The 13,088-nt window shown below is 53.7% G+C and overlaps 1 protein-coding gene across 1 annotated transcript; it reads left to right on the top strand.

Moving 5' to 3' along the window:
- Positions 1 to 539: 539 nt before the first annotated feature.
- Positions 540 to 7,237, top strand: LOC132360754 (serpin A3-8-like). Its single transcript, XM_059915842.1, is given in 5 exon segments — positions 540 to 777; positions 780 to 1,190; positions 2,877 to 3,150; positions 5,840 to 5,987; positions 7,043 to 7,237. Coding segments are annotated over 5 exon segments (1,266 nt in total).
- The last annotated feature ends 5,851 nt before the right edge of the window (positions 7,238 to 13,088 follow it).

Genomic DNA, 13,088 nt, shown 5'->3' with positions numbered 1-13,088 from the left:
CCACGATGTGAGTGCCTCCCTAAGGTCACACGCTTGTCATCAAGAGGCCAGGAGAGGTGCTGTGCCCTCTGACTCAGTCCAGGGTTCCGTCAAGGGGGGAAGACAGGGGACATAGTGGAAAAGGAGCCCCTGCTTCCTAGTCCCCTCTGACGGGGGCTGCTCTCTGAGCAGGAGGGGGGATGGGTTCTCACTGGACAGCACCTCACACCCGTCACCAGCTTCCCCCCTTGGAGGCAGGCAACCCAGGCTTCTCACCCTCGCTCCTCCACTTGCTTGCTGGGTGACCTTGGAAAAGCCCCTTTCCCTCTCTGTGCCCAGTTTCTCCACTGGGGAAATTGGTAACAATTACAAGACTTGCTTCAAAGGGTGAGAGGGAGCCCAAAGCCTCCGCATGCATGTTGGGAGCCCAGGAGGGTGCCTAGAACTGGGAGGTCACAAAGCAGCAGAGGCAGAGAGAAGAGACACCACGTGGGGACAGTGGGTGGTGGTTGGGACATCAACTGACACACCGAGACTTAAAGGAGCTTTGCTTTTCAGAGATGAGGGCAGAGGGCATGTCCCCCCTCCTGGCTCTGGGGCTCCTGGTGGCTGGGCTCAGCTCCAGTGTCCACTGCCTCCCAGGGGGCGGGCTTTACCTGGGGGATGTGACCTCAGAGGACCAACACAAAGGGGCGTCTGTGGACGACCACACATTCGTCTTCAGCAATACCGACTTTGCTTTCAGCCTCTACAAGCAGTTGGCTTTGAAGACCCCCAATGAGAATGTCATCTTCTCCCCCCGAGCATCTCCATGGCCTTGGCCTTCCTGTCCTTGGGGGCCCGCGGACCCACCCTGATGGAAATCCTGGAAGGCCTCAAGTTCAACCTCACGGAGACCCCCGAGACAGAAATCCACCAGGGCTTCCAGCACCTCCTGCAGATGCTCGGCCGACCCAGCCACCAGCTGCAGCTGAGCGTGGGCAACGCCATGTTCGTCCAGGAGCAGCTGAAGCTTCTGGACAAGTTCAGGGAAGATGCCCGGGAGCTGTGTGCCTCCGAGGCCTTCTCCACCGACTTCCGGGGTTCCGACACTGCCAAGAAGCTCATCAATGACTATGTGAGGAATAAAGCCCAGGGGAAAATTGTGGAGTTCTTCAAGGACCTTGACAAGCTCACAGAGATGATCCTGGTGAATTACATCTTCTTTAAAGGTGGGTGGCCAGACTGGGGTTCGGGAAGATAAATAAAATTAGTTCTGAGGCTCCAGGACTATTTCTCTTCTGGCTCAGCCACCTGTGTTGTTAGCAAACCGTTACAGAAGGGGCTCCCCATGGCTTAAGGGAGCTTAGGCACCAAGGCCCTGCCCCGACCATAGGCTTTGTCTACTTTAGCGTTATCCAAATTCCACTTCTCTTTACAGGACATAAGTGCAGAGGAGCCACTTATTTGTGTAAGGCAGAGGGAGACTCTTTTTTCTGACTTAAACTTGCCCGGCTGCCAAAAGAATAAGCTGTGCTTTCAGCTCTCTCCGGGGTGGCCGGGAACTCCAGGTTCCTCCCTGATGAGATGCTTTCGGACACGCTCAGGAAGGCGTCTGCTGTGCGCACCGTGGGCTGTGTCTGACCTGGGCTCCCTCTAAGGGTCTTGGTCTCTGGGGCTTAAGGTGGGGCTGGTGGCCATCTTCACGGTGTGACAGCCTCTGAGGAGCCTGGGCACCCCAAGGTTCTTCAATTGTGCGCTTCTATCATCTTGAGGGTGGAAATGGCAAGGCCACCATCTGGGGAAAGTCTCAGGGGAGGACAATATCCAGGGCAGCGTATTTTCCCAGATTCTAGTTGGACCAGTGCCCAGTCCCATTGATAGAAACTCGATATTGCAAACCTCAGCCCGGAAATTCATAAGGGTCAGAGTGAAGGCAGATAGATTTCATACATGGAGCCAGTAGTGCAGTAGAGACCCAAAATAGATAAGGACACAAAAAACTATCATCGAATCTGGGCGTGGTCAGGTGCCTAGGAGACACTAGTTGTGGGGAAACAAGTTAGCCCTGTGCTGGGGCTCCTGGCAGAGCCCAGGGCTACCCTTCCTGGGTCTGTGTTTTCATCTATAAATGAAGGCACAGAATTGCATTTCTTTGGAAAAGGAAACCGGGCCAGGCCTGCTACATTTGTTCTTCGAGTCTCCTGTACTTTCCTCTCCTACAACTCGGCACTGTCTTAGGATTTTCTCCTCCCAAATCTCCCCCCCGACAGGGGCACCCCAGCCAGCCCAGCTTTCCCTCAGCTCCTGCCTCTAACCCTGAGGACACAGGCAGGGGTGGAAACAAAGCAGGAAGCGGGGGTGGATACACACTCCATGAAGCCCCAGGGCCCTGATCTCCCCAAGAATCCCCCGTCACTGAATGCTCCATCCTCTTGCGGGGAGACCCGAGCCCTCTCCTCTACTGACCCCGCCCTGCCCTCCTGCTCCCCACGTGGCTCCTGCTTCAGCCTGGCTCACAAGGCTGCGGGGACATGTGCTCTCCCTGCAAAGCCAGCGACTAACCACTGGTCACTAACACTGTTCCCTTTAAGGACCAGGAGCTCCCATTTGTCCCCAGGCCCAACCTCACCCCATCTCTCCCTTGCCCTCTCCTGTTCCTGTTGGTTTCTCATGTAGCACAATTAACCTGGTTTTTTCGTGACCCCCTTTCCAATCCAGACCTGTGGGGTCACCCCCATCCCCAAGGGCCTACCCACCTGGCCAGGTATATGTGCAAACCTAGCAGGGCCATCCCTAGAGGCACGTGGGGGGCTGCTGGTGTGGGGAGGGTCTTCCCCGCTCAGGGACCAGGGCAGAGGCGGGAGCAGCCGGCAGCCCTTGTACCAGAGACCCCTCACCTGTCCCTCCACCTCTAGCCCGGTGGAAGAAGCCCTTTGATCCCAGCCGTACTTATAAGTCAGAGTTCCACGAGAACAGGACGGTGGAGGCGCCCATGATGACCACTGGGGGTCTGGAAACGCCTTACTTCCCGGACGAGTTACGGGCCTACACCGTGGTGGAGCTCAAGTGCACCCGCAACGACAGCGCGCCCCTCATCCTCCCTGACGAGGGCGAAATGCAGGACCTGGAGGCCGAGTTGCTCCCAGAGACGCTGAGGAGGTGGAGAGACTCACTGCAGCCCAGGTGACTGTCCCCAGGACCCGGAGCTGTGGGCCCACCTGCCTTCTCAGCCCTTCCCCCTCTTCCTGGACTCCGGACCCGCAGCCCCCGGGCCTCAGTAATGTCCAGGGGTTGGGGCAGAGGTGGGAGGGCCCATCCAGGGGTGACCTTGCCCTTGGCTGCCCGCGTGGCTCTGGGCCTGAACTATTCCGTCTCTAAGATGATGACATCAGAGGGGGCGGGGCTGAGGGTTCCTCTGACACTAACATGCACTGCGTCATGGGGATCCTCACACAGCCCCCGACACTCGTGCTGTTCTCTCCGTGGCTCCACCTCTTGCAGGTGGAGGGGGGCAGATGGAACTGGGATCAGTTGGGGGCTCAGGTGAGACAGACGCTGAGCATCAGTTTTGCAGTGGCTAAACATTACATTCACTCATTTATTCATTCAACCATTCAGCACTGTTTTCACAGTTTAATTGAGAACCTACTATGTGCCAGGGACTATTTTAGACTCTGAGGGTAGGTCAGCAAATAAAACATTAAGTTCTCTGCCCTCATGAGCTTGCTTTGTGATTGAAAGAGACATACAAGAAATAAATGTAATAAATTATTTGATGGGTTGAATGGTTAGAAATGGGGAGGCCGTATAGTAAAGCACAGTAAAAAGAGTAAGAGAATTGGACCTGCAAGTAGTTTGTGATTGTAACTAGGGTGGTCATTAGGTGATGTCTGAAGTGAGGGTTGAGCCATGTGAATATGGTGAGGAAAAGCATTCCTGGCCAAGGGAACAGCCAGTGCAAAGCCTATAAGACAGGAGGGAGCCTGGTGTGGTTGAGGGTTAGTGAGGCCAGAGCAGCAGAGCAGAGGGGGTGAGAGGGAAAGTTGGGAGAAGTCAGGACCCCAGGGGGGCTCAGGTCATGTGAGGCCTTGCAGACCCCTTAACTCCTCCCCCACCAAGGGAAATGTACAGTTCTCACAAGGTTTTGGGCCAAAGAATGAATGATCTGAGTAATGTTTTAGAAAGATCACCCAGGTCGTCCAGTGGAGAACAGACAGCAGACAAGCATGGAGGCAGGGAGGCCAGCCAGGAGTCCAGTGCACTCACCCAGGGGAGCCGCTGGGGGTGGACCAGGAAGAGCTGGGGAGGATGGGAAGGGGTTGGGTTCTGGATAAACTGAGGGTAGACACACAGGCCAGGACATGGAATTCAGGAGACCAATAACAAGGGGGACAGCAGAGGAAGAGGCACTTCTGGGCGCAGTGTCTGCAGGGGGCCGAGGGGAGGGTGTGTGGGCAGCTGCGCAGGGGCGGGGGAGCCCCAGACCCAGAGTCCCAATCGCAGGCTCACACTCCCCCGGCCACTCCCTGTGCTTCTCTGGGGCTCAGCTCCCTACTGAGATGGGAGGGACATCCTGACCCACTGTCCTGAGTGGGAGGTTCTGCAGATCCAAGGGGGGAATGGGTGTGGAAGGCACTTTATAAACTGCAAGGGGCGAGAGACCTGCCTAGACGTGACACTGAGGCTGCAGTCCCTTCCCCAACCCTTGTCCAGGGGACCGGACGCCTTGGGGTTGCCTGACTCTCAGCCCCTCCTCACTGCAGCTCCCCGGAGACCCCAGGACACGGGGACCCACCCTCCCGCTGCGTGTACTCCCTTCCCAACCCTTTCCTTCCTCCAATACCAAGAGTTACCACAGGACAAGGGCTCAGTGAGTAGTTGTAAATTGATAGAATATTCATCAAACATCTTTGATTTACAAGCACTGGGGGAACAAGCATCTACACATTCCTGGCCCATAGAGGGCGCTCACTAAGAATCTGTTGAATGAATGGATAAAGGAGAGGGAGGAGGGAGGGAGAGAGGAAGGAAAGATGGATTATGAGGAGGAATAGCTACCTCCCTGCTCCCAAGGGACTCAGAATTTAATGGGAGCCACAGCCTCCTCGTATTTGGCATCTGTAAGAGCTGACACCGTGACGAGGGTCTTAAGGGAAATAGAGACAAAGAGAGAGGAGGCCTGGGGGTGGGAGACAGCATCTGTTGCTCCAGGAACCTGCGGCCACCTCTGCTCAGAAGCAGACGCACCCCTGCCCTCAAGGAGCTCACTGGGAAGACAAGATAGAGATGTTGGATTGGTTGATTCAGGTCCCCAAGGCCCTTGAATGCAGCCCCCAGCCCTCCACGTCCCGCCCAAGCCCCTTCCCTGCCCCTCCCCTCCCCACTGCCCACACTCAGGCTGCCTGTGTGCTGTGGGGCAGCCCTTCTTTCTTCCCTCTTTCCTGCAAGTGCATCCACCTGCCTCCTGGACTCCTCTTCACCCAGTCAGCTCCTTCCCCTCCTCCGGGACCCAAGCTCCATGCCACCTCCTGCAGGAAGCCTTCCTGGTGCCCATGGAGCAGCCGCCCCAGCACAGTCTCCCAGCTGCTGGAGTTAGGGTGTTTCCTGCGCCCTACAGGCTTGCAGAGGAGAAGCAGGGCCAGGTGTGGCGCTGGTGCACTGCCTGGCATGTTAGACTGCTGCAGATGGGAATGCATAATTAACAGATTAAGGAGAGTAAGCAGGAGGGGTGAAGAAAATGTGGAAAAGAGTCCTTATTTCCAGCAAGAAGCGGGTGGTTGGAGTGGAAACCAAGGAAGACCACGCCAAGACGTGGGAGAAAGGCGGGCTCTGAGTCCAGCAGACGTTCAGGTTTATTTTTCTCATTTCCTAGAACAAGAGTTCACCTCCTCCTTCCAAAGTTTTCCATCTCCAGCGATTACGATCTGCAAGACATCCTTCCCCAGATGCGCATGGGGAAAGTCTTCCCCACGCCGGCAGCTGACCAGCCAGGGATTAAAGATGGTGGTGGATTAAAGATGGCAGAGGTGCTGGTGGTTTCCCAGGTGGGTGTTTAAACTTTGGACAATTCATCTCCACATGGGAGCTTGAATGATGAAGGCCAGCCAGACTTTTGGGTAAACTTGAATGAGTAAAATAACTGTATTTCCCTTTACTCAGTCACCCTCCCCGGACTTCTCAGAAGGGCTTGGTTACAACCATCCTGGGGGTGGTCCCACCTTCCCTGCAACATATTGTGACATGGAAGCCCATCTAGCGGGAGGGCCTGGGGTGGAATCAGCTGTGAACCCCTGTCTCATGCTCCAACTTTTACTGCCTATGCGATAAATAATTCAAGTCCTGTACCCCTCACTTTCTTCATCTTTGAAAGGAGCATGATAGTTCTTGGCTCCTGTGCTATGCCTAGCAGAGCGGGTAAGAGGTTATAGGCACCAACAATGGCTACAGGGCCATCGTGATGGAAATACACTGAGCACAGGACAAGAACACCAGGGCCCTGGTACTGCGATCCTAGAAGCAGAGACGTCAGAGTGAATGGGGGAAGCTGGGCAGCCCTACAGTCTCCCCTGCACCCCACCTGCCAAACGACCTGGTAAAGGAGGCCCATGTGCCAAGGGGCCTGCGGGCTCCAGGGATGGGAAGCCACATCCTATGCAAAGTAACCGAGCTCTAGGGCAGGAGACGAGCAGAAAGCCGTGTCCGTCATCTGCTGCTTCCACATGGAGGGACTGTGGACAGTTGCCTGTGAGAAAAATGCCTCGCCTTGCCCCTCTCCCCTAAAATGGGGGGTGTTTTGGACTCAGACAGAGAGGGATCCAGATCAGAGAGCCCCTGCTCTTTTCCTCTCTGACCCTGGGCCCAGCACTCACAGCCTTTGACTGCACTTTGCACATCTGTGCATCACGACTATGAACCGGCTGACAGGTTTGTTGGGAGAAACACACAAGTTGAACACGTTGACAGCACAGTGACGGCCAGCGGCAGAAGGTGGATGAATGTCAGTCCCCTTAGAGGCCCTCAGGCAGCTGTTCACCTCCCACCCACCTCGTCTCTGGTGGGTAATGCTCTGCTGTCCCCACAGGTGGTCCACGGCGCTGTGCTTGACGTGGACGAGGAGGGCTCGGAAGGAGCTGCTGCCATGGGAAGCAACTTGATCTACAAGACTGGAGAAGTGATCACTATGCATTTCAACAGGCCCTGTATGTTTCCCACACTCAGTAAAGACACCCAGAGCGTCATCTTTTTGGGCAAAGTCACCAACCGCAGTCAAGCCTAGAGCTCTCCACTGAGTGGCGGGTCCCCTCGCTAAGGAGCTGGGTGCCCAGCTCCCTGGGGGCAGCCTGGCCCCTGTGCCCCGAGGACCCAGGCTGCCTGGTCCCACCTGCTCACCCTTGGGAAGGTGACAGTGACTCTGCTGGGGGGTTCACATGCCCAGGGAGGCTGTGTCCTGGTTAGAAGGAGGCTCTGAGCCCTACAAAAGCAATAAACCATCTTCCTTGGACTGGACTCTTCCCTGTGTGTCTCCACGCTGATCCGCCTGACTCCATGCTCCTGCCACTGCCTGTGCCCCGAGGCCAAGCCCCTCGACCTCCCAGACACACTCAGCCCACTCCAGACTCTGGGCCCCTCTGTCTCAGCCTCACCAGCCAGCCCAGGAGCAGGCTTTGTGCTTGTGACCAAGCCCACTGGACCTCAGGCCCAGCGCTGGGAGGGGCCCCTGCTGCCCGATGCCCACTTCAGGGACTACGGCCCTAGGTCCAGTTTCACTCTTCCATCTCCCAGGGCCCAGGATATGCCCTCGTGCTGACATCGCAGGGGCTCCGACCCTGACCTCTTCTGGCACAGCTCCTGGAACCGTTGCTCCTGCAGCTGAGCTGGGCCTCCGCCCAGGATCTCCCCTGTTGCCCCCCAGCGCCTCAACCTGGGAGACTAGCTACTTCCAGGTTCCCAGACGAGCTCCTCCACCACCTGACGAGTTCCACATACTCCCCTGACAGAGGATCCCCCTCAGCAACCAGAACGGGGATCCTGGGAGCGAAAGGTCAATAAACACACACCTGCAATAAAAGGAACCCACTTGGTTCTTCATGTCCCTCATGTGATCAGGGACTGTGTCATCTCCAGGATGATCAGCTCCCGGCATAAATGATGACGTCACCCACAACTGAAGGGTTGAGATCTCTCTGTCAGGCAGCCTGCTAAGACCTCTACCTGGACTAACCCGTTTAGTCCTTGAAATGATCATGTGAGATACTTGCTGTTACTCATCCCATTTTACCGATGAGGAAACTGAGGAACAGAGAGGCTCAGTAATTTCCCCCAAGGCCACACAGCTACTAATTATTGCCGGCAGGATGTTATCCCAACCTCCTGGGTCAGAGGAGCACTCTAAAGAACAGAATGAATCTGCCCTCAAAGATTTTCACAGCAGTGACCCTCCTGGGACTTAGGAACTCATGCGAAACATGGATGATGAAACAAGGCTCTGGAGGCTGATAGAAGAGGATCAAACTCAGACCGGGAAGTCAGCGAAGCATTCCTGGAGGAGGTGCTTTTTGTGCTGCCATCAGAGGAAGGATAAAATGTGGTAGGGTAAACAGAGAGGAGAATGTCCTTGGCAGGAGAAAGAGTGAGAAAGACATTTTCAAGAAACTGAAGGAAACTGGGCAGACCTGGAGCAGGAAGCGGAGGGCCTGCAGAGGTGATGGGGCCATGATGGAACCGCTGGACCACTGGGGACCTGGCAGCTCAGTAAGGATGCTGGAAAGTTTCCATAGAGCCCTGGGCAGCTTAAAAGGAATTTAAACAGAGGGTCTCTCTGAGCAGATTTGCATAGTAGAAAAATGACTCCAGCTGCTGTGTAGAGAAGCAGTTCAGGGCCAGGAGAGGGATGCAGGCTGGACATTAAAGGGGATGTTGCAGGAAATGGGGCCAAAGCCCAGGATGGAGAGGGAGAGCAGGGGTGAGTGGAAGGCTGTGAAGAGAACCCATGTTTCTGTGAGTGGACGTGGGGAAGAAGGGAAAATAACCCGCATCTGGGTTTGGCTCCTGGGTGATGACAAAGCATCCCCTGAGGAAGGACCCCCAGCAGGAGGAGCAGGTTGGGGAAGGGAAGGCGACACCCTCACGTTCAGATCCCAGATGCGTGGTTCCCAGGAGGCAGCCAAGGGACCTGCTCAGGGGAGTTCAGGAGAGAATCAGGGCTGGAGGGAAGCATGAAGATTCGTCCCCCAGGATGGGCAGGTGAGCGCTGAGGGGAGGAGGTCCCCTAAGCTGAGTGCCGTGGGGTGAGAAGGGGAGGGCACCCGAAAGGGCGGGGCACCAAGGAGAGGGAGCAGAGTGGGGAGGAGGGAGGAGCACGGGAGGAAAGCTGTCACCCCAGGACCACAGGAGAGGTACCCAGGGGACAGCGGAGGGGACTTAGGGATAAGGGAAGGATGAATGGTCCATGGGATGCAGTGATCTAAAGCCACAGGGAACGGGGCAAGGGCAGGGTAAACAGAGTGAGGGGAGGCCTGCCCTGGGCTGGAGGGGGAGGGAGGGAGAGCGAGAGGGGTGCAAATGGCCTTTCTGGAGTTTAGCCTTCAGGGTGGTGAGATCTGGGCTGGAGTTGGCTTGTGTGCTTTAAACACCCTGTAACCTTGGGCCCATTTGTGTGACCTTAGGAATGATTCAGGAGGTGGGGCGACAGGCACCAGGGCTGCAGTGTGGCACAAGTCCTAAGGGACAGTTAATAGAGGTGACTTGACCCCATCCCTAACCTGGGGTTGCACACCCAGCAGGGATGCTGCATGTGATTATCTAGTTTCCCAAATCCACTTTTTGAAGAGAATATCTTTTCCCCATTGATTGGTTTTTTGATCCCTAGTCAAATATTAATTGACTGTATGTGCAAGAGTCAACTTCTGGGCTCTTTATTCTGTTCCTTTCGTCTATGTGAATATTTATGCCACTACCGTCCTGTTTGATTACTATAGCTTCGTCATACAGTTTGAAATCAGGAAATGGGATGCCTCCAGCTTTGTTATTTTTTCGGAGGTTTGTTTTGGAAAATTGCAAATATGTGGGGATTAAACAACACATCCCGAGGTGAAGACAAACGTCAATGTCACCTTTGGAGAGAATTGAGAACAGGCAGGGGGTCACCCTTCTGGCAGCCCACGGGAATGTGGAGTCTACTCGGCACATCAACCCTGGCTCCGTAACCTACTCCTGACCTGTCCTTTATTACCTGCGTGACCCTGGTGGGGCTGAGCCCCTGACCACCCTGAGCTTCTGTCTCCTTGTTTGTAAAATGGGGATGAATATTTTACAATAACGTAATAGTATTACGATATGTAAATACTACTGCTCTCTGTGGTCTCCTCAGCCTCTCTGGAAAGTGGTTAATTTTAGAGGAAAATGTGTATCACTGTGGTACAAGCTGCTCTGAATGTAGGTGTGGATCTGAAGGCGAGGCTCTGCCAGGCTTTCAGATCTGGGGCAAGTTGCCTAATTTTTGTGCCTCAGTTTTCTTATCTCTTAATGGACACAACGGCCTACCTTGTTGGGATGTGAAGATAATTCAATAAAAATTAATAATGTCCCATGCCTGGCATGATAATAAAGCCTTCATACTTAGATTGTGTGTGCGTGTGCATGTGTAAACACTTACATATAACACACGACAAGTGTTCATAGATGTGTATATGAGTAATGCCTTACTGGCTCAGGAAATAACTTTGCTTCTTTAAAAAATAATCTGTCTGTTCATCTGTATAATAAGACCATTAATTTTAGCCTTATCAGCTTCAAATGGGTGAGAAGGTCAAAAGAGACTGTGGCCGTCAAAACCACTTGAGACCCACAGAGCACTGTACAAATATGAGGAGAATGAATTCAATGCTGAATTAAGAGCGTGATTAAGGAGGGAAGCATACAATCTTCTTGGCTCTTTTGGAGGAAATAAAAGACCTTGAGGCTTTGGGATTCTTCCTGTTCTAATCCATGCCTCATGGGACTTGCCAGAGGAAGGGAACTCATGCTCCTTAATTTAGTGCTTGCTTCCAGGGTTACTTCAAGTGGAGATCACAGCCCTCTTGCAGAAGAATCACCAGAGAGGGGAAGGAAGGAGAGCTTAAATGCAGTGTCCCTGACTTCCCCCTGCCCTAAATCAGAATCTCCTGGGGTAAGTGCAGGATTTTAAACAATCTCCCCAGGCAGTTGTCATGCACACTGAAGGTGGAAAATACTTCTTTGAAAGAAACTCAACAATAGTAGCAATAAAATGAGACAGATGATGAGTTCCCCATCACTGGAGGTGTACAAGCAGATACATCGAGGATTCAGTGGGCAGACAATTATTGATTGCCTCCTATGTCTAAGTCAGCAAGGGAGGCTTCTCAGATGCTGTGGAAAGTAAGTTTGTGATGTATTGCAGCCCTGATTCCCAGATGGAGATTCCACATTGGATATATGTTCTCCCACCTCTGAGGGGCATGTGATTCTCCAGGACTGCTGTAGTGTCAACCCGAGCTCTTCCACGCAGGCCTCGAACTTCCCCTGGATCTGCCTCTGCATACTTGTGGATGCTTTTCTGGGCCTCCACCTGTTACTGTGTGGCCTCCAGGGGCCCGGGCCGTTAAATGTGCACCGGCCCACGGTCAGGGAATCTGAGCAACAGGTCCTGAAAGCCCTCCTGGATCTTGGCCTCGGACCCCACGTTGAGGTTGAACCAGGCCTTCCAAGAGGTGGGTCCTGCTGGGTGTTGGGGCCCTGAGGAAGAACATGTTCAAGGCCAAAGAGATGGTTACTGGGGAGAAGGGAATGTTCTATCCAGAGGCACCCAAAGCCAAATGTCTGTAGAGGCTGAAGGCAAAGCCTATGTTGCTCTCGGAGATTTTTGGGGCAGTCCAAGGCTGTCCTGGGGGCTGAGGTTGGTGAGATCAGAATCTTCTTGGTTAACCAGGGCCGGACAGTGAGCCACAGCCATAAGCCCAGTGATCAGAGGCTGCCACTGAGGGATCTCCATCCTCTGGGCTCCTTGGTCTGGAAACAGGGGCAGGAAAGGACAACAACAGTGACAAAAGTAAAGTAATGAGTGATATTACTAATTCTCGGAGTGTCTGCTCTGTGCCAGGCACTGTGCAAATGCTTCAGGTTCATGACCTCTTTTTTAAAATTAATTAATTAATTATTTATTTTAACTTTTTATTTTATATTGGAGTACAATTGATAACAATATTTTAGTTTCAGGTGTACAAGAAAGTGATTCAGTTATACATATACATGTATCTATTGTTTTGCAAATTCTTTTCCCAATTTACAGAATATTTTTTTCATCCTCGCCACAGCCCAATGCGGAAGGAAGGCACTGTTTTCACACCCCCATTTGACAGAGGAGAAAACAGAGGCTTGGGAAGGTGAGGGAGCTGCCCAAGGTCAAGCAGCTGGTAGGTGGTGGAGTCAGGACTGAACCCAGAGCCTGGTGGGGGGCGGATTCATGACCAGATGAGAGGACCATCTAGCAGACAGCCTGTCTGAACAGAAGCGCCGGTACCTCGTGCACCTGCTGCGAGCGCCTGACGCAAGCCAAGGACTGCTGGCAGCCAGCGGGATCTGTAAGAGGCGCAGAGTGGAATCTGCCCTACAGAATGTGTTTTAAATCACCCAGTTTGTGGTAAATTTGTTACAGCAGCCACAGGAAACAAACGCACTAGATGGTTTTAGGTAGAATTGTGAAGGACAAGTGGTCTCTTTTCCTACACTGGTTGTGTTGAGCCTCTAGGAGGTTCCTGGGACAGACCTTAGTTCTCTGGTTTTCCTGCCCTAGCTCAGCCCCAGGGGCAGGCAGACTCAGCCTGGCTAGTCAGAGAGTCTAAGTCAGCCTTCCCTCCAGAGGCCCTTGTGGACCAAGATCTTCCCAGGATCCTCTACGTCCCAGCATCTCCCAGGACCCTTGGACTCTGGTCGCCAGGTGCTTGTCCACCCATGAGACAGGAAACCTCACACTGGTTGTCCCTGCAGGTCCCCTGCAGCTCAAGGCCCCATCAATGTGCAATACAACTTGATTACTAGCTATTGATTAATATCTTCCTTCCATGACTTGTCAACCATTTTTTTTTCTCTAGGCTTCTTATCAGCAGCAT

Source organism: Balaenoptera ricei, chromosome 2 (assembly GCF_028023285.1).
Source record: "Balaenoptera ricei isolate mBalRic1 chromosome 2, mBalRic1.hap2, whole genome shotgun sequence".
NCBI classification, from domain to species: domain Eukaryota; kingdom Metazoa; phylum Chordata; class Mammalia; order Artiodactyla; family Balaenopteridae; genus Balaenoptera; species Balaenoptera ricei.
Note: the sequence above shows the minus strand (reverse complement) of the source record. Positions and strands in the feature narration are given on the sequence as shown.